We start from the raw sequence: 22,096 nt of genomic DNA, 5'->3' as shown, positions 1-22,096 counted from the left end.
CAAAGGGAAGAAGTTAGGACTTGCCCAGCTTGCCCACAGACAAGTCCCACTGATTCCTTTACATCTTGTGCCCGCTCCAGCTCCTCCCCCTCAGAGCCAGGAGAAGCTGGGGAGGGGGGTCACAAACTAGTAACTATTAAACAGAGGATTTCCCCCCTCCTTCAATTCCCTCAGGTGGAACTGATCTGAAGCAGGTTGGCCTCACCTTGGACAGAGGAGGAGAAAGGAGTTGCATATTTTCTTAAGGATCTAGAAAACATAAGATCCCTTTTATAATATAAGGTGATACAAAAATATTATTTGATTTAATTTAACAAAATAAATTTTGTTGGTAGAGGCACTATCATACACTGTTGATGGGAGTATGAATTAGAACAATCTTTTTGTGGGGGCAGTTTGGTGGTATCTATCAAAATATGAAACACACCTTATTTCCAGCACTGTACTGCTAGGAGTTCACTCTCAGAAGCATGACCAGAGTGTTCACTGCTATTTACAGGAAAACACACTGGGAACAAACTAGATGCTGATTGCTGGGGTGGGTGCTGGTTTAAAAATTAAAGTACAGTCATGTAATGGGAAAACAAGATATTTCTTTGTTCTCGTCCAATGCATTAGAACTACCATTCCTTTCTCACTGGTTACGTGATCTTAAATATTAACACTTCTCTTAAACCTGTCTAGAATTCCCCTGCAAACTCTAAAGCCTCCCAAGCTCTTATTTCACTTAAATATTAATCTTCCAGTTGCATCCTTCCCTCTGGGATCAGGACTGTCACCAAGAGTCTGAAAGCTCCGGAAGAACACTGTTTTTAAAAACATATTTTTTTCTCCTTCTCTATTGACTAAAAGCATCAATCTTTAAAAACATGCCACTTTTGGCAAACGATAAGTGAGGATATTTATACTGAGATCAGTCCTGGCAGGAACAGGAGATATTGTGACTCAGGCAGAGCTGCAGAGTCAATTTAGGTCTGTCAGGCTTCCCAGCTTTTCAACACCTGCCTTGCATGTGCCCTGCCTGCAAAAGGCTACTACAGTTGGAAAACCCTGTATATTCTCAACATTTGCTTTATATTGAAAAAAAATCAAATTACAAAATACAAACTTATGGTTACCAAAGGGGAAAGAGGTGGGGGAGGGATAAATTAGGAGTATGGGATTAACATATACACGCAAGTATATATAAAACAGATAAACAACAACAATTCACTGTTATAGCCTGGGGAACAAAATTCAGTATCTTGTAATAACCTACAGTGGAAAAGAATTAGAAGATAGATATATATATATATATATATATATATATATATATATATACATAAACTGAATCACTTTGCTGTACACCTGAAACTAACATAATATTGTAAATCAACTATATTTCAATAAAAACCAAAACAAAACAAAACAACAACAAAAACCAAAATACACCTCTTCTGGGAACTTGGGAACTGCCTCTCTCTTTTTTTTTTTTAAATTGGAGCGTAGTTGCTTTACAATGGTGTGTTAGTTTCTGCTGTAGAAAAAGTGAATCAGCTATATGTATACATACATACCCTCCCTCTCGAGCCTCCCTCCTACCACCACCCCTCCATCCCACCCCTCAGGAACCGCCTCTTCAAGAAGGTTTGGATTTTGATGCTCCGTCAAACTTATTAGAACTGCACCCATCCATACTAGAGGTGATTATATTCTGCAGTCAGACAGCATCGAGAGAACCTGACAACTCTGAAATAAGAAAATTCAGTGATTCTTCAGAATTTTCCCCGTACCTCTGCTCAGTTTTAAATCTCTGGAATATTGAAAATAGTTTCTATCTTTAAAAAGATCATCACGTGAAGCATTTACATTGGCTTACCCTTTTCTTTGACAAAGTCCTTTTGCAACTCTGGGATCAGGAAACTATAAACCAACTCGGCAACAATCTCCTCTGACTGAAGCTGAGTTCGACTGAAAAATAAAAAACAAATTAAACGAGTATTTCCTTTGTTGCCTTACTTGAGCTGCCGATTTATAGTTGGATCCTCCTTGTTTGTGTAAGGAACTCCACTGCTCAAATCCCACCACTGCCTTTTCCTTAAGTGATCTGAAATAGCACATTCCTGGTGAGTTTGGTTAACTCCATGGAAAATCCAAATTTGTCCTTCACTTACCCTGCCTACCAGGAAGGGAGTGTTAGAGATACAACTTATAAATGGAAGCCAGAAACCCTGTGGTGATGTCCAAGTAAAATTGGACATACTTATTCACATTGCTTTCATGCTTTGTGGTATTCTAAAAGTAAGAAATATGAAAGTGCTCCAGGCTGCAGAGGATAACTGAAAATTCTATTCCCAATGCTCTTACCATACAAAGGTACAGGCCTGCTGGCTGCTGCCAAAACAATGCATACTGAAGCATGAGTTATATATTTGTTTCTCCTTGGTGGTGAAATCTTAAGCTCTTGAAAAATACATATGAGTAACAGCAAAAGGCTGTCCATCCCACCATCTGTCCCCTTGGTACACACCGGCTTTCCATTTCATAAGCAATGTCATTGATTTCCTCAGCCATCTTCTCTATTTCTGCCCTGGCTTGTTCTTCTGCAGTAGTCTCTTCAGTGTTCAGTATTATATCCTCCAGATAGGAAGTTACAGTACTTTGGTGAACTTTAATTACCTGCAAAACCCCAAAATACTCCAGTTACTCAGAACAGGAATGCTACTACCGTACACAAGAAAAATGCATGAACATTGGTTGACTTTTTTAGCACATCTACTTCATTCATCAGTAGTCCCCTCATTCATTATTCTTTTTTTTAAAACTATAGATGGTCTGTTTCTAATCCACCGATCTACCCACTCTGGGCAGCCCCTTCCTATCTGGCTCATTTTAGAATTACGGGGTGGGCAATACAACACTGCAGAAAGATCATGGGCTTGAGTCAATAACCCTGTTTTGGATCCTGGCTTTGTTCTTACCAGCAATGTAATTTGGTCAAGCTACCTAACTGTGGCAGAGACTAAGATGTATTACACAATGTCCTTTCTTTATTCCTCTTAAAGGATTCTTACAGGGAAAGACGTAGCTTTTTTTTTTTTTTTTTTTCTCTTTTCATTTCTCATTTCATGGGGACAAAATGCACCAGTCATCTTAAACTGCCAAGAGGGTCACACCCAAGGGACAGAAAAGCAGGAAGCTAGAAGGATCCTGGGTCTCTGGTGAATTTTTTTAACTTTTTAAATCTTTTCAGCCCTGGACTGCTTCTTTTTAAAGCTTTCTTGAAAGAATATAGAATATACATTTAGAAAAGTGCAGAACAGGGAGATCAGCTCAGTGCTTTGTGACCACCTAGAGGGGTGGGATAGGGAGGGTGGGAGGGAGGGAGATGCAAGAGGGAAGAAATATGGGAACATATGTATATGTATAACTGATTTACTTTGTTATAAAGCAGAAACTAACACACCATTGTAAAGCAATTATACTCCAATAAAGATGTTAAAAAAAAAAAAAAAAGGGGCTTCCCTGGTGGCGCAGTGGTTGAGAATCTGCCTGCCGATGCAGGGGACACGGGTTCGAGCCCTGGTCTGGGAAGATCCCACATGCTGCGGAGCAACTAGGCCCGTGAGCCACAACTACTGAGCCTGCGCGTCTGGAGCCTGTGCTCCGCAACAAGAGAGGCCGCGATAGTGAGAGGCCCGCGCACCGCGATGAAGAGTGGCCTCCGCTTGCCGCAACTGGAGAAAGCCCTCGCACAGAAACGAAGACCCAACACAGCCAAAAATAAAAATAAATAAATAATAATAAAAAAAAAAAAAGAAAAGTGCAGAGCGCATAAATGTACAGTGCAATGAATGAGGGTCAAGCCACTGCTAGGATCCCAGAGGTCACTGTGAATTCTACCTGACCACAGACCCTTCCCACTCTCATGAGTTGATGGTAAAGACTTCCTATTCTTTAGAGTTTTGCTCCCTAAGTCAACCATAAATAATAGTTTAGTTTTACCTGTTTTACAGGTAGATACCAAGGAAGTATCACAAGCATCAAGGGTGTCATACTTAGTTTTGTATGCATTCTGTCTCAACAGATTTTGAGCTTTGGGGGAAGGGCACTTTTTATTTAATGTGTGAGTATTTCTTTGTATCTGAGATAATGCTTGGGACTCAGTAACAACTCAGTGCCTGCTTCTTGACTGGCACTGCAGCAGGACTCTGAATATGAAATATTTACTGAATATCTACCTGTAAAACACCAAGTCCATAACCTTGAATTCCTATGCCTTCCTTATGGGAGAGACCCAATGACCAGTTTAATACAGTTCAACCGAACAACCAACCAACCAAAATATATTTTCTCAAAGTCTGTTACGTGCAGAGGGCTATGCTGGTGCTGTGGAAGGCACGTGCCTGCTCCATGGGGACCACAGACTTATTCAGGAAACAAGTCACACCTAGATGGAACGGTTAGACAGTTGAGTCTTGTAATAGTTCAGAGGTGGAAAGTTTAATGTGGTTCACCTCTAGTAATACATGTACTTGTGTGTTTACATATATCTTTATAAATGTGTATGTTTCTGGACACATTTGTGCTTGTATGTGCATAAGTGAATAAGGAAACATATGGGTGGCTATATGTGTGTACCTCCCATCTTTGCTAATATTGTGCATGTGGGCTTATGTTTGTGAGTGTGTCTTAACTTATAGATGTGCAAAAGTGTGTATGTGTTTAAAATATGAGTCTATGACTTTCTGTATCTATGATTCTCAATATCTACATGTTATTTTTCTGGAAATTTACTCATGTGTACATTTCTTGGTTTTGGTCTATTTATGTGTAAGCATATTTATCTTTAAGAGGGTCATATGATGGGAGATAGGGAATTTAAATGATGCTGGGGTCCAGAGATGGATACTTATTTTACATAAATGATCCTTAAATCAGGCTGGAAGGGTCATCTTAACCCTTTCTTGCCCCTCCTAGACATGCTGACATTTCCTGGGATCATTCCCACTTAAAAGATAACTTCCTAGAAGCCTTTCACCAGCTTCTTCCTTTCCGTGTTTCTGAGGATACTGGTTCCTCTGTCTCTTTCCTTTTATTCTCACTCCCAACTGGTTCTTCCCATCCCAGCTGGTTTTTCCTTAGTGATATTAGGTAGAGGAGAGTAAATTCTGGTTTGCTAAAAATTTCTACATTTCAGTAACTCTTTTTAAGGAAAAATGTGTTAGGATGGTAGGAAGCTAGAATATGAATTATTATTATAGGCTGTATGACACTACAGTTAAAAAGCTTTAACCCAAAACTTTTTTAAGCTGTATAGTAGATGGGAAATCTGTTTAATTTTAATCAATTTCTTATCTGAAAAAACACACACCAAATACTATTCAGGGGTCAATCCTAATTCCATGGGAATTGGGTAAATCCTTTGAATCCCAGATCAAATAAGAAGACCCCAACTTGACATAGCATTTTTTTTTTTTTTTTAACCTGAGGAGCTCAAAACTATCCACATATATTAATACAATTCAGACAGCCTCTTAGATAGGAATTTTTTTAAGTTCCAGGTTGGCTTTTTTCTGCCTTTCCCATCTGGCCCACATCTGACGCAAGGGAAACTCACACAGCCTTTGCCTTCATATATTCTGGGTGTTCTGGCCGCCCCTGCAGCCTCTTCTGTGCCCACCTCCCCTCAGCCTGCCCAGCTCCCTCCTCTCCATTCCGGGGGTGAGACGCCCTAACTGAAAGAATACACATCAAGCTCTCCAAGAAAGGGGAAGTACTCGTCCCCACCTCTGGGTGTGATTTTTGGGGGGAATTAGTCACAGCACAGCTCCCTTTAAAGAAATCTTCCTCACAAATCCCCTCCAGTTTTAACACTTGAGCTTTTGTATACTTGATGAGGGTGAGAGTGCTTTGAGATATTACTAGTTCCTCAGATTTCCTCTGAGTTTGCATCTTGGTCACTTTGGAATTTCACATCTATTGGGTCTTGGTCAGAATTCTGACTTACCAGCCTGGCGTTCCTAATTCCCAAGATTGTATCTTTAGTCAAAATCTCTCTTCTAAACTCCATCTTGTATATCCATCTGCTGAAATGACACCTCCACTAAGATGTCTCAAACTTAATATAAATCAAGCTCTTCATTCCACTCCTGCCCCTAAACCTATTCCACCCTCAGCTTTCCCGCCTCAGAAAATAGAACCACCCCTCAGAAAATAGAACCACCATCTCCCCACTCACTGACACCAGAAACTGGACATCATACTTGACTTTACCCCATTTCTCACTCTGGCCTGAGTTACTTCATCAGCCTCCTTCCAGGTCTCCTTGTTTCCACCCTGTCCTCCCTACAACCTGTTCACACAGCAAAGCAGAGTGACTTCTTCAAAATATGTCACCGGGCCCCATTTGTTTCCTTCATGAAACTTAACACATTTTCTGATCCTACACTTATTTGCATGTTATATAGGATTTAAGCACCAGGAGAGAAGGGGCCACACCTGGTTTTTCCCTCCAAAGTACCCCACAATGCCTTTGCACAGTGCTGGGCCTATCATAGGAACTCGATACGTTATTTGTTGAAGACAATGAAAAACAAAAAACGAAAGTCATTTCATATCATACGTTTCCTGGCAACGTCCCCACTCGCCTCCTTAAATATCTGGTCCTCCTCCTGCAGGCGCCTCGCTTCCACCTGGCGCCGGCCACTCTCTTCGGCTTCACGCATCCTGCGCTGCCGCTCGGCCAGCATGGCCAGGGCGTGGACCCTCCTCTCCTCCTGCAGTCTCACCAGCTCTTTGGACAGGAAGTCAAACATGTCTGCCAGCACCCATCCTTCCAGTCCGGCCAAATGGTTTTCAACCAGTGACACCTGGAAAATAATAATATAACTATGAGGATACAGATTCCACTAAGAATGGTGATTTATGAGGAGGGATGCTGGATTATCCTTGACAGTCACTTCACTTTCAGAATGCACTTAGTTTTTATTAGGACTGTTATCTCCAGACTGGCCCCAACCCAAGGGTTTTACTAGGAAAACTTATGATACAAACTTAGACTTGAGAAAGTAAATTGCTCAATCAGTCACTGCTGGATGATAGTCTTCAAATTATAAAGAGGAGTTAGCAAAACATTTGTTAGTGTCCACACAGAATTTTTTTTTCTTTCAATTTTATCCAGAAGGTAAAGTGCTTGGGTCTTCCCAGACATGAAGGGAAATGTCAAGGTTTTTATTAAAAGATAATATTGGAGTTCAAAAAAATAGAATCTCTTAAAAATTCACTCATGATACCTTTTAATTTTTCAATGCTTTGTCCTTTAACACAAGTTTGGGGAATTTTAAGATCTTCAGTAACATGAAAGTAGAAAACCTTAGTACTTTTTATTCATTTAAATAATTTCAAAGTCATTAAGAACTATCTTTGAAACAGAGCAGGAAACAAGCCTACATGTCTGTGTAATCACTGAGGTAAAATAGGGGCCTAGAGTTCTTGGCCAGGAGTAAGCCACAGTATCTATTTATGGATGTCTCTGTGCTGGCTTCGGCACAGGAGGAATAAAAGTGAGAAGATTGTACTGTGTTCCTGCTCCTGTCCTCAGGGATAAGGGGGAAAGGCTCTTCTCCCAGGCACTTGCTGCTCTCACACTGACAGTTCTCCTTCAATATGAGAGAAGGAGAAAATGAGAGGATCGGCTTTGCTGTAGGTACCCGTGGGGTGCCCACTCCCCCAGGTGCCTGCATCTTACTGGTGTATCCAGGAACAGCTGAAGGTAAGCAGGGCGAGTCTGTGGCTATGTGACAGTTCTTCCCATTAATTCCTCCCTTAGCTCTTAGCTGTCATGATGTCTATCAAGTATTTATCCACTAAATGAGGTAGATGGGTTGAAAATCCTGGATTGTCTTAGCTGTAGCTGCTAAAGTCTATAATGAGAAACCCTGAAGGGGCCAAGGAGGGCATTTTTCCGTCCAGGTCCTGGGTATTCTGCTGCCAGGGCATTCTGCTCCCTATCTGAACAGAAGTGCAGCCCGTCTCCATCATTCCCAGGGCTCCAGGATGCCCAGATTTAGAGACTCCGGTGTCTGCATTCTCCTCTTCTTTCTCTGGTTCCTCTGCTGGGTCTCACAGTCTGTGGCTTTCTTCCTCCCTCCCTGCAAACCAGCTCCCATCACTCAGAGACCATCCCCAGTCCTGCTGTCATGTAAAAGGAATAAAGTGGTGCTCGTTTCCGAGCTGCTTCACATTTGTGCCTAATTCACAAAACAAGAGTTACATTTGTTACTAAAGGTGGGTCATGTTAGCTTTGACGTAAGTTTACTTTCTTTTTGTTTGGCCGTACTGCGCAGCATGTGGTATCTTAGTTCCCCAGCCAGGGATCGAACCCATGCCCCCCCTGCATTGGAAGTGCGGAGTCTTAACCACTCCACCGCCAGGGAAGTCCCAAATTTACTTTCTTGTAACACTAAACTCTGTGCAAATTGGTTCTTTTTCATTTTGATTTACAGATAAGTGGGACAGATAGTAAAAGTGTATCTAGGGCTTCCCTGGTGGCGCAGTGGTTGAGAGTCTGCCTGCCAATGCAGGGGACACGGGTTCGAGCCCTGGTCTGGGAAGATCCCACATGCCGCGGAGCAACTGGGCCCGTGAGCCACAACTACTGAGCCTGCGCGTCTGGAGCCTGTGCTCCGCAACAAGAGAGGCCCGCGCACCGCAATGAAGAGTGGCTCCCACTTGCCGCAACTAGAGAAAGCCCTTGCACAGAAACGAAGACCCAACACAGCCAAAAATAAATAAAATTAAAAGTATGTGTCACATTTTAACAAAAACAAAAAAAAAAGTGTATACTGTAGTCAACCACATTAAATACTATGTGTATATAGACAAATGCCAGAAGAAAGTAGGAAACACATTTACAGTGGTCGAGTTAGAGCTGCAATTAGCAGCTACTGTCAGTCACACAGAGCTCAGATGACCCGGTGAAAGTCACAGAATATCATATTAACATATTTAATATGCAGTTTAAGGAGCATGAGCTATGTACAGCTCCAAAACTCATAAATGAGTGTGGATAGTTTTTAAAATCCCATTTCTCACTTTTTTCTTATTGCTTTAATTACTTATTCATTCTGCTAAGCTCCCACTGAAATATAATAGAGTCATCAAATATTTAAGAAAGATTGGAAGAGAAAACCTTTTAAAAATGTGGGGTTTTTTTCTTTTCTTTTTGCAAATAAAAAACTAAGAGCAGACTCAATTCAGGGAGGGCACAGCCCGTTCAAATTCTGGACTGCAGCACCACTGATGAAAAATGCTGGGCTTGTGGGAGGTGTTTCTTTTTCCTCACATCATTTATTGTTACTATAATGTTGCTTGTAGAATAATAAAAATCAAGGGCGAAAATGGGACAAGAAAAGGAGAGGAAAGGAAAGAACCTTGTGCTCGTGCAAGTTCCTCTGTCGCTGCAAGGCCAGGGTCACCTGCTTCTCGGCTTTCTTCACCAGCCTGTCCTCTTCCTGCAGTGCGTGGCTGGTGCGCAGCTCCTGGATCAACTCCAGCCGCTTCTCTTTCCCTTCAAACATCTGTGTCAAATCAGATCAGAGAGAGACTTGCAAATCAGCATCCATTGTGCCAGGCACGAGGCCTCGCAGGCAGTGACCTGTGAGGCGCTTGTGAGCAGAGGGTTCTGTTCTGCCTTTCGGGGCCACAGAGCAGGTGTGCGCCACAGAGCTAGTGGTCAGCCCTCTTTTCTGCACCTTCAGCTGCTCAGGCAGAGAAGGAGCTTAGCTATAGGTTAGTTATTGACTCAGTTTCTTAAAATGCCTCTCAAAGACAAGGTGACAACTATAGGGTCATGTTAAGAAACTAGAGCCTTCTCCTCATTTCCTCTGCTCCTTCCCTAAGAAGCCTGGGGGTGGTATTTTTCATGGTCATATTTTCTTTTCCGAGAGATTTGCCCCTCATCTGGAATACATGATCTGCTGTCTGAACCTAACTGCTGTGTTTCTCCTGGGGAAATATTGGCAGGAGGATAGAGAATAATGCTGAACACAGGATGCTCATCCAGCCTCCCTGGACTTACTCACCATAACTGAGTCTCTTAAGAGTTACAGCTGTCTGGGGAGAAAAAATGTTTCAGCTGAGGCTTTATATCAGTCCATTTTTAAACTGAAGTGTGAGCTTGCTCTAGTGGCACAAATAATCTGGCTAAAGCTTTTAGTCAGGAAGACCAGAGTTGAATTTGCTGGCAGTTAACATAATCCCTCTCAGACTCATATTACTCGCCTGTAAAATGGGTAATTGATACAAGAAAAAAAAAGAGCTGATATATGTAGAGCAAAGAATATATAATGGGGGCTTTCCTGGTGGCGCAGTGGTTGGGAATCTGCCTGCCAATGCAGAGGACACGGGTTCGAGCCCTGGTCTGGGAGGATCCCACATGCCGCGGAGCAGCTGGGCCCGTGAGCCACAACTGCTGAGCCTGTGCGTCTGGAGCCTGTGCTCCGCAACAAGAGAGGCCGCGACAGTGAGAGGCCCGCGCACTGCGATGAAGAGTGGCCCCCGCTCGCCGCAACTAGAGAAAGCCCTCGCACAGAAACGAAGACCCAGCACAGCCATAGATAAATAAATAAATAAATTTAAAAAAAAAAAAGAATATATAATGTGAGCATATGGTAAGAGTTCAAAACTGTAGTTATTACTTAGCTATTTCATTTATTATTCAGGTATTGCTAGCTATATACAAACGCAGATAATTGTATTACAACTTTGTGGAAAATTAGAGAATCTACTTGTGATGTTTAGGGTCAAAATTCAGGTATGAAAATTGCTGGATTTAGCAATTCCAAGGAAGACATTAGCTTCACACTGCCTTGGTTACACTACAGCAAACAGCAGGCGGTCCTTTCTTGCCTTGTTACTGTGCCACTCGGGCAAACTATGGCAATGCAAGAGCACAGTTCCATAGGACAGCAGGGTGCAAGAGGCAATTCACCCCAAGGAACCAAGCACATATGTGTTCTGTAAATCTGTTCTCAAAGGAGAACAGGGCCAGTGGTTGCAACCTACACACCATGTTCTGAACGACTCTGCCCCGGAGTAACTTTTGAAGGTAGATCACAGCCATTTCTATATCTTCTTCTTCCTAAAAGAACAAAGGGAGAACCAAGCAGCTTGAGAACAGCAGCAGTCAGCATCAAATACTTTTTTGAAGATTTATATCAAGCAAAAGATTTATATCTAGCAAAAAGCTAGATGCCAGAAGGATTTAAAGAGAATAAAACATCATCCCTCTTTGAACATACAGGACTTTAAATGAGTGTTACTTACTGTATTGTTAAAATTCATTATTATTTTTTCATGATAAGTAAGATATTAATAAATTACATCAGAAGCAAAAAATTCACCCACTGTCATGGTATCCTTACAAATTAAGCCATTTTCATTTTTTCTATATTCCTTTCCAGCAAAATCTTTCTTGAAGAAGTAAGTATTGCTAATAACGTCCCTTTTGCAATAGTATTTTCATGTTTGATCATGCATAGACAAAGAATACAGCTGGTCTATATCAGTCGAAAATGAGGTGCTTTTCACAAGAATTTAGCTAAACTGGTAAAATAAGAATATAATGGATAAGATCAGCTATCTACAAAAATCACCTTAAATAAGTGTATGTCAAAAGCAGAAAGATCAGAGTCTGCAAATTTACTTAAAGCCCCTCTGATTGCAAAAGTAATCAACAGTGGAATCAGTGGCATTAACACTCGTGAATGACAACGTGTTAACCACAGGCAGTGGTCGGCACGAAGTCTAGAAAAGGGGATACTGCCCAGAAGCACATTGTGTCCAGTCAGCGGGAGCATTCCAGTCCTTCCAGAGACATCGGAGCCATCGGAGGTGCTAGTGAGATCTCCTGTCAACTCCCCTCCCTCTGACAAAGCACAACAACCCTCTGTACAATTTGGCTTCTTGTGAGAACTGCCCTGTATTGGGAGATAACAAGCTGACCTCCCGAGAGCAATATCCTGATATACCAGGCAGTTACATATTTCTCCGTAAAGTGACAAATTTGCATTGTGGCATCTCCAGCAGTTTCTTGTAGGTTTAGTCTGAGTCAGTCCTTTAAATCCTAACCAACTATGGAATGTTGACCAAACTGAGTCTGGGACCCTGCGAAGGTGAGGTACGGCCCTGGTCAGGGTGAACTCTCTGAGCCAGTCTTGATGACACCTCTGGTATTGCATTCCTCTCTAATTCCAGCTGTCATCAGCCACTTCCTCATGTGGGAAGACAGTTACAGTAACTGATCATCATTCGATCTTTTTTTTTATTTGACGTACATCAGAATTACCTTCTGATGCCTATTTTTCTTGGGAAGATTTTCTTCTTTGTGTTTTTATTCTTGAAAAGGATTGACTTTAGATTTCATTTCATTTTGCTTGTTTTTGTGTGTGCATTTGAAACATAAGAATAAAGGCAACGTAAGTCAGATCTTGGGAAATGAACACTGTTATGTTAGGTTTGTTTTTAACCCAAACTATCTGGAGAATAAACAGCAATACTGAATTTAGCTTTTCAAATAAAAGAAGCTTCAAACTTACATTGGAACTCAACTCCAAAGTTGGAGTTGGAAGTCGAGGTTGAGGTATTGGCTTTCTTTGAAGAAAACGCATTGGTTTCTTTGCTTCGAGGCCCTTATTCTTCTTTTCCAACAGTGCCTGAAATAACACACCAGTGTCATTTCTTACCTTTGTATTTTTTCCCACTACCAAATCTAGGCCACAGATCTGAATATCAATCAGAAATAATTTTCTCTATGGCCATGCTAGGATGGTTTGAGAAAGTCCAAACCAGGGTGCATCTATGATATTCCCATGCATAAGTTAACCACTGAACAAACATGAAACATATTCTAGGTGTATCCATTTTAATCAAAAGTTTTGGAGACTTTAAACATTTTTTTTTTGAGTTTTTGAAAGGTTCTGTCATGTGTATATGCAAGCAAAACCCCCAACTCCTATTCTTCCACATGAGCTAATTTGCTGTTTTAAATGACTGCCTGGGCAATAGAAAATTGTCCTGTGTAGTAAATGACTGAAATATTTAGTATGTTTTGTTGTTATGGGGGAACTAAGGGGCATTAAATGGCAATTATCTCCAAGTGAAGAGAGCTTTACTTTGGGCTTGAAGGCCTACACATCAAGATTTTTGAACATGGTTCCTTGTGGAAGAGTGTATGTGTTTCTCTTTAAACATGCACTTTATTTTCTTACTTTTGATCATCAAAAATCCTGCCAAAATTATACATAAGATTTTGTTCATCAGTTCCATTTTCAGACATAGGGGGATACTTTTTAACTTAAAAGTATCAAAAATTCTGATCTCTGTGATTTTAAAATCACACTTTCATTACTTTTTCATCACATAATTTTTATATTATTTTTTCCATAAAAACACAAATAAGTGATAAAACACTTAAATAAGTGATAAAGCACTAAGCCAAGACTTGAAATTAATAAAAATATGAAAATTATGAGTAAAATTTGGAACCACATCCAATTATTGTGGTTGTAACAGAGCATCCGAGTTTCCTGAAAATAAATCTGACGGCAAATATATATAATAGCTCTATGATAACCCAAACTAATGAATCAATAGGAAGCAGCAGCAGTTTAAAAGTACAGTTTGCCCTTGAACAACATAGGTTTGAACTGCATGGATCCAGTTATACATAGATTTTTTTCAATAAATATATTAGAAAAATTTGGGGAGATTTTTGACAATTTTTAAAAACTTACAGAAAAACCACATAGCCCAGAAATATTGAAAAAGTTAGGTATGTCATGAATGCATAAAATATATGTAGATATTAGTCTATTTTATCATTTACTACCATAAAATATACAAAATCTATAAAAAGTTAAAATTTATCAAAACTTATGCACATAAACACTTACAGACCATACCTGGTGCCATTCAAAGTCAAAAGAAATGTAAACAAACGTAAAGATGCAGTGTTAAATCATAACTGCATAAAAGTAACTGTAGTAGAAACTATACTACTGTAATAATTTCATGACTACCTCTTATTGCTTCTGCTGTTAGCTCAAGTGTTGCTAGTATCCACTTAAAATGTAGGGTGACACTAATCATCTATGAGTGAACAGTTCATCTCTCCAGTAAATTGCATGTCATGGTAACAAGTGATCTCTAGCAGTTCTTGTATATTCTTCATTGGGTTTAGTGCAATTCCGTAAACCCTGAGTAACACCATGGGAGCCATACGAAGTGCCACTAGTGATGGTGGGAGTGCTCCCAAGAAGCAGAGAACAGTCGTGACATTACAAGAAAAAGTTGAATTGCTTGATATGCACCGTAAATTGAGGTCTGCAGCTGCAGTTGCCCACCATTTCAAGATAAATGAATCCAGCGTAAGGACCATTGTGAAAAAAGAAAAATTCATGAAGCCATCACTGTAGCTACACCAGCAGATGTGAAAACCTTGCAATCTTTGCAAAATACCTTTTTATCGCATGTTGAAAATACAGCTTTCATGTGGGTGCAGGATGAAAGGCATACCTATAGACTGTAATATGATTCACGAAAAAGTGAAGTCATTATAGGAGAACTTAAAGTAAAAGGAAGGGGAAGGATCTAAAGCTGGAGAATTTAATGCCAGCAAAGGATGGTTTGATAGTTTTAGAAGGAGGTTTGGCTTAAAGCAAGGTAACAGGAGAAACAGCTTCTGCTGACCAAGAGGCAGAAGATATGTTCCCAGACACCACTAAGAAAATCATTGAGGAGAAAGGATATCTGCCTGAACAGGTTTTTAATGCAGATAAAAGTACCCTATTCTGGAAAACAATGCCACAAAAGACATTTATTAGTAAGGAAGAGAAGCGAGCACCAAGATTCAAGGCAGGAAGGGACAGGCTTACTCCACTGTTTTGTGCAAATGCAGTTGGGTTCTTATCAAGACTGCCCTTATCTACAAAGCTGCTAACCCTCCAGCCTTGAAGGGAAAAGATAATCACCAGCTGCCAATCTTTTGGTTGTAAAAGAAGGCCTGGATGTAAAAAAGGCCCTTTTTCTGGATTGGTTCCATTAATGCGTTGTCCATGAAGTCAGGAAGTACCTTGCCGGTAAGGGACTGCCTTTTAAAGCTCTTTTGCTATTGGACAACATCCCTGGCCACCCAGAACCCCATGAGTTCAACACCAAAGGCGTCAAAGTGATCTATTTGCCCCCAAACACAATGGCTGTAATCTAGCCTCTAGATCAGGGGGTGATAAGGACCTTTATGGCTCATTACACATGGTACTCTGTGGAAAGGATTGTCAGTGCTATGGAAGAGAACCCTGATAGAACACCACAAAAGTCCAGAAGGATTACACCATTGAAGATGCCATCATTGTTACAGAAAAAAACTGTGAGAGCCATTGAGCCCAAAACAATAAATTCCTGCTGGAGAAAACTGTGTCCAGATGTTATGCATGACTTTACAGGATTTATGACAATGTCAATCAGAGAAATCATGAAATAGATTCTGGATATGACAGAAAAGGTGGTGGTGGGGTGAAGGGTTTCAAGACATGGATCTTGGAGAAATTCAAGAGCTAAAAGACAGCACACCAGAGGGATGAACAGAAGACGACTTGATGGAGGTGCGTGCTCCCAAACCAGTGACACACAATGAGGATGAGGATGTCGAAGAAGCAGTGCCAGAAAACAAGTGACATTAGAGGATCTGGGAGAACAATTTCAATTATTCAAGGCTGCTTTTGACTTCCTTTTATGACACGGACCCTTCTATGATATGGGCACTGAAACTAAAGCAAATGATGGAAGAAGGATTGGTACCATATAGAAACATTTTTAGAGAAATGAAAAAGCAAAAAAAGTCAAACAGAAATTACAATGTATTTCTGTAAAGTGTTCCTGCCTCTCCTGCCTCCCCTTCCACCACTTCCACCTCTTCCACCTCTGCCACCCCTGAGACAGCAAGACCAACCCCTCATCTTCCTCCTTCTCTTCAGTCTACTCAACGTGGAGACCACAAAGATGAAGACCGTTATGGTGATCCACTTCCACCTAATGAATGGTAAATAATCATCATGCCATACAGTTAATAAACTACTTATCTGTTGTTTATGTGTGTGTCTTTGTGTAAAAATCTAATAACTATACAAGATGTTTTCATGTCATCATGATCATCATCACCTAAGTATTCACTGTGTAGAACATTGTGTCCAAGACTTGTATTGAGTTCAGTGAAGTAAGGTCAAACAAGAGAGCTGTGTTACAGATTTCAACTGAAGAAACTGTTATAAGAAGGAGAGAGTAACCAGTCAAGTACTGCAGAGAGAAGAGAATTGACCGCTGTGTGGTAGTTAGCAATGTGGAGGGCACTGCTGACAACAGCAGATTCATTGGAGAGTCTTTGTTTTAAAGTCTGTTTTGTCTGGAGAAGATCAAGATGGTGCAGTAGGACACAGAACTCACCTCCCCCAACGAGTACATCAAAAATACATCTACATGTAGAACAATTCTCACTAAAAACTAACTGGAGACTCAGAGAAACACTCTGGCACAACCAAGGCTGTAAGAAAGATCCATATGGAACTGGGTAGGAAGAGAAAAGAAATGATCAAGTCGCAACCTCCCAGAAGAGGGGGTTAATACAGGCAGAGATCCTCCCTAGGGAGTGAGCAGTTTGAGTCACATATTGGGCACCACAGTCCTGGGGTCTGACACAGGGACGACAAATCCCCTTGGCTGGTTAGAGGGACAGTGGGAGTAACAGGTGGACTGTGGGAGCCTGTACTCTGCTTGGAAGGAGCATGTGCATGCTTGCTCACAAAGCAGGGCAAAGAGGGCGGACTGAAAATTTCATGGGTGGCTGGCTGGTTTCCCATGAATGCCTCGGCGTGCGCACCAGCCTGAGCCAAGAGAATGCTCCAGCCCTGCTTAAAAGCTTGGCTGTGAGACACAGAAGTGGTTCAGACATAAAGCAGCATCTGAGCAGGGTGGGGACAGCCATTGCTGGTGCTTACACAGGCAGGGCATCAGGGACAGTCCAGATCTCTGGCCCCAGCCAGACTACCACAGTCTGTGCCAAGGCCCGTGCTCCAATCCATGCCAAGTACTCTATACCAGCCTCTCTTGCTCCAGCATTGCTCTCATTTGGGGTAAGGGTGCCAGTGCTGAGAATGGGGAGAGTGCACACTTGGAAGGAATGGAGCCAGCCCAGACCTGACCCTCAGGGCTTCTGCTACATCAACGTGGTATAGGAACCCACCCTTGATAGGGCGGTGATGGTCACTGAGCAGAGGGGAAGCCCTGTGTTACAACAGGCTTTGGCCCTAGCACCTCCATCTCCAGCCCCACCTTCTACCAAGGTGATAGTTGCCAACATGCCCTGAGAAAACGTGACTTGTGTTCATGTCAAATCCAGCTCTCCCACCAAAGCCACTGGGTACAGACAGACTGTATAGGGATGCTCCCCTATAAGGACACCCCTTCAAAACCACTATAGGTAACTGTTTCATCTAATTTCATAGAAACAAAAGAAAAGCAAAATAAGAAGACAGAGGAATTTGTCTCAATTGAAAGAGCAAGACAAAACCCCCTGAAAAAACAACCAATTAAACAGAAATAAACAATTTACCAGATAAAGAATTCAAAGCACTAGTAATAAGTATGATTTCTGAATTAGGAAAAAAGGATAGATGAATACAGAGAGAATTTTAACAAGGAACTAGAAAATATAAAAAAGGACAGGTCAGAACACTGAAGAAGACAATAGCTGAAATGAAAACACAGAAAGAATGAATAGGAGATTGGTGATAAAGAAGAACATATAAGTGATCTGGAAGATAGAATAATGGAAATCACCCAATCAGAACAAGAAAAGGAAAACAAAAAATGAGAACAGTTTAATGGATCTATGGAACAACATCAAGGATATCAACATTTACATTATAAGGGTCCCAGAAGGAGAAAAGAGAGAGAAGGGGGTCAAAATGTATTTGATGAAATTATGGCTGAAGCTTTCCAAACTTGAAGAAAGAAAACATATCCAGGTACTATACAGGAAGCACAGAGTGTCCCAAACAAGGTGAACCCAAACAGACCCACACCAAGACATATCATAATTAAAATAGCAAAAGTTAAAGATAAAGCAAGAATTCTAAAAGCAGCAAGAAAAAAACAAAGAGTCATATACAAGGGAACCACCATAAAGCTATCAGCTGATTTTTCTGCAGAAACTTTGCAGGCCAGAGGGAGGGCCGTGATATATCCGAAGTATTCAAAGGGAAAAATCTGTAACCTAGCAAGATTATCATTTAGAATTGAAGGAGAGACAAAGAACTCAGACAAGCAAAAACTAAATAAGAGTTCATCAGTACTAAACCTACACTAAAAGAAATGTTAAAGAGTCTTCTCTAAGTTAAAAAAAAAGCCTATGACAAGGAGGAAGAAACTATGGTAAAGGAAAAATCCCACTAGGAAAGGAAAATATACAGTAAAGGCTGAGGATCAACCACTTAAATAAACGAGTACAAAGGTGAAAGACAAAAACTGTAAAAGCAAATATAACTACACACGTAGTGAAGGTATAAACATGAAGACATAAAATAGGACATCAAAACACAAAATGTGGGGGGAGGGAGCAAAAAAGGTAGATATTTTACAATGTGTTTGAATTTAAATTACTACCAGTTTAAAAGAAGTAGATTTAGTTATAGATCAACATATATGAATCCCGTGGTAACCACAAATCAAAAACCTGCAGTAGTTACACAAAAATGGAGAGGAAAGGAACATAAGCATACTACTAAAGAAAATCATCAAACTAAAAAAGAAGAAGCAAAAAGAAGACATGAACAGAGAAAAACTACAAAAACAACCAGAAAACAAGTAATAATAATAAGTACAAACCTATCAATAATTACTTTAAATATCAATGGACTAAATGGTCCAATCAAAAGACATGGGGTGGGTGACTGAATAAGAAAGACAAGACAAGAAAGCAGGGGTAAAGTGTTTTGTTTGGCTAATTGAAACTTTGGCTCTCATACGCCAGTGCCCAAGCTCTTGAGCCTAATATTCCTTCCTCAACCAGTAGCCTTGATAAAACTTACAAAACTCTACTTGAAGAGTTTATACTTTATTGCTCCTTTTCTCAAACCAGGGAGAGGTTCCTAAGGTAAAAGGAAATGTCTTGTATCTGGATTGTGTGGAGCTGACTTAGGGATATGTATTTTTGAACTCATCCAACTCTATATGCAACTATGTGTATTTTCTTATATGTAAATTATACCTCAGTCAAGCTGATTGAAAATATTCAGATAAATGTGTACACACACACATACAGGATGGTATTAAAATATTACCCCTTTAAAAAAAAAAAAAGCAGGGGTAGCAATACCCATATCAGATAAAATAGACTTTAGAAAAGTCTATAACAAAAGATAAAGAAGAGCTTTATGTAATGATAAAGGGATCAATAAAGAGGATATTACACTCATTAACATGTACGCACCCATTACAGGAACACCTAAATATATAAATCAAATATTAACAGACATAAAGGGAGAAGTTGATAATAATACAATAATAGTAGGGGACTTTAAATCTGACTTATATCAATGGACAGATCATCCAGACAGAATATCAGTTAGGCAACACTGGTCTTAAATGATACAATAAACCAGCTGGGCTTAATAGATATCTACAGGACATTCTATCCCAAAACAGCAGAATATACTTTGTTTTCAAGTGCACATGGAACATTATCCAGGATGGATCACATGCTAGGCCACAAATCTCAACAAATTTAAGAAAATAGAAATTGTGTCAAGCATTTTTTTTCTACCACAATTGTATGAAACTAAAAATCAGTTACAGAAAAAAAAAAAAGGGAAAAGCACAAACACGTGGAGACTAAACAACATGTAACTAAAAAAAAAATAGGTCAGTGAAGATATCAAAGAGGAAATACCTCAAGACAAATGAAAATGGAAACACAACTTTCCAAAATTGGTGGAATGCAGCAAAAGCAGTCCTAAGAGGAAAGTTTATAGTGATACAGGCCTACCTCAAGAAACAAACAAAAAATCTCAAACAACCTAACGTTCCATTGAAAGTAATTAGAAAAAGAAGACCAAACAAAGCCAAAAGTCAGCAGAAAAAATGAAATAATAAAGATCAGAGAGGACATAATAAAACAGAGACCAAATAAATAATAAAAAAGATCAATGAAACCAAGGGCTGGTTTTTGAAAAGATAAACACAGTTGACAAACCTTTAGCCCGGCTCCTCAAGAGGAAAAAAGAGGACCCAAATCAACAAAATGAGAAATGAAAGAGGAGAAATAACAACTGATATCACAGAGATACAAAAAATAAGGAAATACTATGAATAGTTATATAACAACAAATTGGACAATCGAAGAAATGGACAAATTTCTAGAAACATATAACCTTCTAAGACTGAATCAGGAAGAAATAGACAATCTGAATAGACAGATCACTACTAGTGACTTGAATCTGTAAAAAACAAAACAAACCAAAAAAACCCTAAACAAAACACAACAAAAACCCTCCCAGCAAACGGAAATCCAGAACAAGACAGCTTCACAAGGGAATTCTACCAACCTAGCCTTAACTTTTCCAAAAAATGGAAGAGGATGGAGCACTCCCAAAATCATTCTATGAGGCCACCATTACCCTGATACCAAAACTAGACAAAGACACTGCAAAAAAAGAAAATTACAGGCCAATATCTTTCATGAATATATATACAAAAATCCTCAACAAAATATCCGCAAACCCAATCCAACAATATATAAAAAGGATCATACACCATGATCAAGTGGGATTTATTTGAGGGATGCAAAGATGGTTCAATATTCACAAATCAATCAATATGATACATCACATTAACAAAAGGAAAGGCAAAAATCATATAATCATCTCAACATAGGCAGAAAAAGCATTTGACAAAATTCAACATCCATTCATGATAAAAATTCTCATCAAAGTGGATATAGAGGGAACATATATCAACATAATAAAAACCATTTATCACAGACCCACAGCTAACATCATACTCAATGGTGAAAAGCTGAAAGCTTTTCCTCCAAAATCAGGAATAAGACAAGAATGCCCACTCTTGCCACTTCTATTTAACATAGTGTTCGAAGTCCTCATCACAGTAATCAGACAACAAAAAACAAAAAACCTCATCCAAATTGGAAGGGAAGAAGTAGAGCTGTCACTATTTGCAAATGACATGATACTATATATAGGAAACCCTAAAATTTCCACAAAAGAAACTATTAGAACCAATAAAGTAATTCAGTAAAGTTACAGGATATGTGCTTTTCTATATACTAATAATGAACTATCATAAAGAGAAAGCAAGGAAACAACCCCATTTAAAGTCACATCAAAAATAATAAAATACCTAAGGAATAAACTTACCAAGGAGGTCAAAGACCTCTACTCTGAAACTATAAAACATTGATGAAGGAATTTGAAAATGATACAAATAAATGGAAATATATACTGTGTTCTTGAATTGGAAGAACTAATATTGTTAAAATGTCCATACTACCCAAAGCAATCTACACATTTAATGCAATCCCTATCAAAATATCCATGACATTTTCAACAGAACCAAAACAAATAACCCTAAAATTTATATGTACCACAAAAGACCCTTAATTACTAAAGCAATCTTAAAAGAAAAAAGCTTGAGGTAACATGCTCCCTGAATTTGGACTATACTACAAAGCTACAGTAATCAAAACAGCATGGTACTGCCATAAAAACACACATAGATCAATTGAACAGAATAAAGAGCTCAGAAATAAACCCATGCACTTATTTTCAATTAATTTTTGTCAAAGGATGCAAGAATATACAGTGGAGATAAGACAGTCTCTTCAATAAGTGGTGCTGGGAAAACTGGACAGCTACATGTAAAAGAATAATATTAGAAACTTTCCTCACACCGTATACAAAAATAAACTCAAATGGATTAAAGACCTACATGTAAGAATGGAGACCATAAAACTCGTAGTAAAGAACATAGGCAGAAAACTCTTGGACAT

At 39.7% G+C, this 22,096-nt stretch overlaps 1 protein-coding gene across 14 annotated transcripts in view; it reads right to left on the bottom strand.

Moving 5' to 3' along the window:
• Window positions 1–22,096, bottom strand: part of CFAP91 (cilia and flagella associated protein 91) — a 140,253-nt gene that overhangs the window by 39,248 nt on the left and 78,909 nt on the right. For 12 of the 14 annotated variants that reach the window (XR_014245420.1, XR_014245421.1, XR_014245422.1 and 9 more), the window contains 6 exons: window positions 12,579–12,695; window positions 11,051–11,122; window positions 9,414–9,560; window positions 6,630–6,851; window positions 2,510–2,658; window positions 1,859–1,950 (listed from right to left, as the gene is read on the bottom strand). Coding sequence is in view for 8 of the 14 variants with exons in the window: in XM_082394891.1 (XP_082251017.1) it covers window positions 1,859–1,950; window positions 2,510–2,658; window positions 6,630–6,851; window positions 9,414–9,560; window positions 11,051–11,122; window positions 12,579–12,695 (799 nt within the window). In the remaining 6 variants the exon portion in view is untranslated. Of the gene's footprint in view, window positions 1–1,858; window positions 1,951–2,509; window positions 2,659–6,604; window positions 6,852–9,413; window positions 9,561–11,050; window positions 11,123–12,578; window positions 12,696–22,096 lie in introns of those variants that run through there. The other 2 variants (XM_082394894.1, XM_082394893.1) reach the window with 2 other exon arrangements.

Source organism: Balaenoptera borealis (assembly GCF_965194805.1).
Source record: "Balaenoptera borealis genome assembly, chromosome: 5".
Classification (NCBI taxonomy): domain Eukaryota; kingdom Metazoa; phylum Chordata; class Mammalia; order Artiodactyla; family Balaenopteridae; genus Balaenoptera; species Balaenoptera borealis.
This window is presented reverse-complemented; position numbering and strand designations above follow the sequence as displayed.